The following is a 3,828-nucleotide window of genomic DNA, read 5'->3' as shown; positions in this document are numbered from 1 at the left end:
TTGGTGTGTGTGTGTGTGTGTGTGTGTGTGTGTGTGTGTGTGTGTGTGTGTGAATGCAGGTACCAGCAGAGGCCGGAAGAGGGTATCAAAATTCCTGGAGATGGAATTACAGTTGTAAGCCACCTCACATGGTTGAGGGAACTAAACTCTACTCCTCTGCAAAAGTAGCAGAAGGTCTTAACCATCAAGCCATCTCTCTAGCCCCAGCAACTTTTAAGAATAAGATTTGTGCCATTAACTGCAGTTACCATGTTATATAATAGATCTCTTGAATTTATGGATCTGACTCAAAATTTAAATCTTTTGACCACTTGCAACCTATACCCTTTTGCCAAACTCTGTTAATCACCATTCTACTGTCTGCTTCTATTGAACACCATATATAATTAAGATTATGTGGCATTTCTGTTTCATGAGCATAACCTTTTCTGGGTTTGCATATATTGTGGTTTAATGACAAAATTTCCTTCATTTTAACAGTTGAATAGTGTTCCACCACATACCTGCATACACACAATTTTTATGCACACTTTTTTGTGATGCTGAAGGTCAAATCTTCTTGCATAAGAGACACACACTATACCACTGAACTACACCCTCAGTCCTCTATATGTTGTCAATTCTCTATTCATTTTTGTATTCTAAACCTAAAATTGATAATCAAATTGTTCCTCTTTAAAGATTTTATTTCACTTTTTATGTGGTGTGTGTGTGTGTGTGCGTGTGTGTGTGCCTATGTGTTTGTACATGTGAATACAGAGGCCAAAAAAAGAGGGTCAGATCCTCTGGAGCTAGAATTATTGACAGTTGTTAGCTTCCTCAGTGTGGGTGGCTAGGAACCTAACTTGTGTTCTCTATAAGAATAGCTAAACCTTGTCTTAATCAGTGTTGTAGTGTTATGAAGAGATACCATGACCACAGCAACTCTTAGAAAGGAAAGCATTTAATTAGGGCTTGTTTGCAGTTTCAGGGGTCTAGTTCATTATAACATGACGGAAAGCATTGTAGATATGGTTCTGAGAAGGAGCTGAGAATTCTACATCCTGGATCTGCAGGGATCAGCAAGAGAGAGACACTGGACCTGGCTTGAACATTTGAAACCTCAAAGCCCACACCCTGTGACACACTTCCTCCAATAAGGCCAATCTCCACACCTACTCCAAAAATGGCACGCCTCCTAATCCAGGTCAAGTATTCCTACTCCCTAATGACCAAGCATTCTAATATATGAACCTAAGGGTTCTTATTTCTGTTGAAACCACCACAGCACTTTCCCCTAGTTTCTTGTTTTGTTTTGTTTTGTTTTTTCCAGACAAGGTTTCTCAGTGTAGATTTGGCTGTCTGATAACTTGTTCTATAGACCAATCTGACCTTGAACTTAGAGATCTATCTACCTTACTCTGCATCCCAAGTGCTGTGATTAAAGGTATGTGCAACCACACCTGACTGAAAACAGGTACTCTTAACAGACACTTCTCCAGCTTTCAAATTATTTCTTGTTGGTGCAAAGTTCAAAGATGAGGATGAAGGAAGAGGGTGAGAGTTCTGGGGGGGAAAACAAAAAACAAAAAAAGATGCCAAGTTTCTTTTACTGTAGATGTTTAGAGTTGAGATTTGATGTATATCAGTTTTCAGTCACTAACCCAAAATATCTGAATATAGGTAATTTAAAAGGAGAAAAGATTTATTCTGGTTCAATGTTTCAAAGGTCTCAGGTTGTGGTCCATTGGCTCTGTTCCATCATAGCAGAATAGCATGGTAGAGGTCTGTTCAGTGATCAGACAGCCACCTAATGTGAGTGCTAGAAGTCAAATACAGGTCTGCTGCAAGAACAGCAAGTCTTATCAACTGTTAAGCCATCTCTCCAGCCCCCAGAAACCACCTTCTACCACCTCCAACAGGCTGCCTGTCTGAGCTTTTACCACATGGGTATTTGTGTAACTTTCCAGATCTGAACCATAGGCAAAGGTCAACATCCAAGTTGAACCTAAGTTAGGAATTTGATAATCAGACAGATAGCTTGGAGAACATGAAAACCACTGGAGATAGCTTAAAGAAATTTATTCAAAGGAGTAAATGGATTTTCACATAATCTTAAAGGCTTCTACAAGACTAGAGCTCTGTCTCTAACTCCAGCTCTATGTTGCTTCCATCTCCTTCTGTTTCAATAGACACAAACTCTTCTATGGCACCAGAAAACCAAACAACAGTCTTGGAATTCCATCTCATGGGACTCTCAGAGGATCCAGACTTACAGACCATCCTCTTTGGACTGTTCCTGTCCATGTATCTGGTCACTGTCTTTGGAAACCTGCTCATCATCCTAGCCATCATATCAGACTCTCACCTGCACACACCCATGTACTTCTTCCTCTGCAACCTGTCCCTGGTTGACATCTTTTTTTGCTCCACTACTGTCCCCAAGATGCTAGTGAACATCCAGACCCAGAGCAGAGCTATCTCTTTCACAGGCTGTCTTGTCCAAATGTATGCCTTTCACCTCTTTGGGACTATAGACAGCTTCCTCCTGGCAGTGATGGCCATTGACCGGCTGGTAGCCATTGCCTACCCACTCCGCTACTCAGTGCTCATGAGCCCACATGTCTGCGCACTACTGGTGGGTGGGACATGGGTTATTACTAATCTCCAGTCCTTGGTACACACTTGTCTCATGGCTCGACTAACCTTCTGTGCAAGATCAGAAATCCCTCACTTCTTCTGTGACCTTATGCCCCTCCTAAAACTCTCGTGCTCAGATACACACATCAATGAGCTGGTGATCTTTGCTTTTGGCATCGTCATGGGCCTCAGCCCACTGTCCTGCATCCTTGTCTCCTATATCTGCATTTTCAGGGCAGTTTTCCGGATCCCTTCTGCTCAGGGCAAGTGGAAAGCCTTCTCTACTTGTGGCTCACACCTCACTGTGGTGTCACTGTTCTATGGGACCATCTTTACTGGATACTTACTGCCAGCATCCCCCAGCTCCTCCCAGAAAGACAAGGCAGCTGCGTTAATGTTTGGGGTGGTTATCCCTACACTAAACCCCTTTATCTACAGCCTAAGGAACAAGGACATGAAGGCAGCCCTGAGGAAGCTTGGCAGCAAAGCAGTCTCATTCCAGTCCTAGTGCAGAGCAGGAGCTGTGTGGCCACTGATTTTTAAGACTACTGCTAGGCGCTTGGGATACAGAGGTGAACCCCAAGTTGTACAAAATCTAGCAAGGAATAGAACAACCTAATAAAACCTAATTCACCATACAGTAGAGTGTGGTAAATGTGTCACAAAGGAATAGATGATTTCTGTAGCTGGGTTTAAAAGTACTTGATGATATTACAGAGGACCTGAGTTTGGTGTCTCAGCCTCCTGAGTGCTGGGATGACAGGTGTGCACCACCTGGTTGGGAAAGTTTATGGTTGGTTGGTTGGTTGGTTGGTTGGTTACTGTGGCAGTACTAGAAAACCCCTGTGGGTCATTTGGGAAGAGTTAATGACTTGCAAAGACCATGCTTAAATATGTCAGGTTAGTGACCCTTCCTATATCCAGAAAAAACACATGAAGGATTAGAAATTCTTTTGCCTGCTCTTGGAACTGCTTTCCTCCTATGGGAGGCCTCACCCACCCTGATATGGGGGGTTGTACCTAGTCTTACTGTATCTTGTTATGCTATGTTTGGTTGATATCCCTGCGAGGCCTGTTCTTTTCTTAAGGAAAACTAAGAAACAATGGATCTGGGGGAAGAATGAAGGAGGAGGAGTGGAGGGAACAAGAAATGCAGTCAGGATGTATTTAAGATAAAAGAATAAATTATTTAAAAATTTTTCACCAATA

The 3,828-nt window shown here is 42.5% G+C and overlaps 1 protein-coding gene across 1 annotated transcript in view; it reads left to right on the top strand.

Annotated features, from left to right (window-relative positions):
* Positions 1 to 3,156, top strand: part of LOC110303839 (olfactory receptor 1I1) — a 7,576-nt gene extending 4,420 nt beyond the window's left edge. Inside the window, exon 2 of the mRNA XM_021175063.1 lies at positions 2,172 to 3,156. Coding sequence (XP_021030722.1) covers positions 2,186 to 3,127 — 942 coding nt within the window. The 5' untranslated portion in view covers positions 2,172 to 2,185 and the 3' untranslated portion in view covers positions 3,128 to 3,156. The remainder of the gene's footprint in view (positions 1 to 2,171) is intronic.
* The last annotated feature ends 672 nt before the right edge of the window (positions 3,157 to 3,828 follow it).

The sequence above is a fragment of the Mus caroli genome, chromosome 10 (assembly GCF_900094665.2).
Source record: "Mus caroli chromosome 10, CAROLI_EIJ_v1.1, whole genome shotgun sequence".
In the NCBI taxonomy this organism is placed as follows: Eukaryota; Metazoa; Chordata; class Mammalia; order Rodentia; family Muridae; genus Mus; species Mus caroli.
The sequence above is the reverse complement of the archived record's forward strand: the minus strand, read 5'-3'. Positions and strand labels throughout refer to the sequence as shown.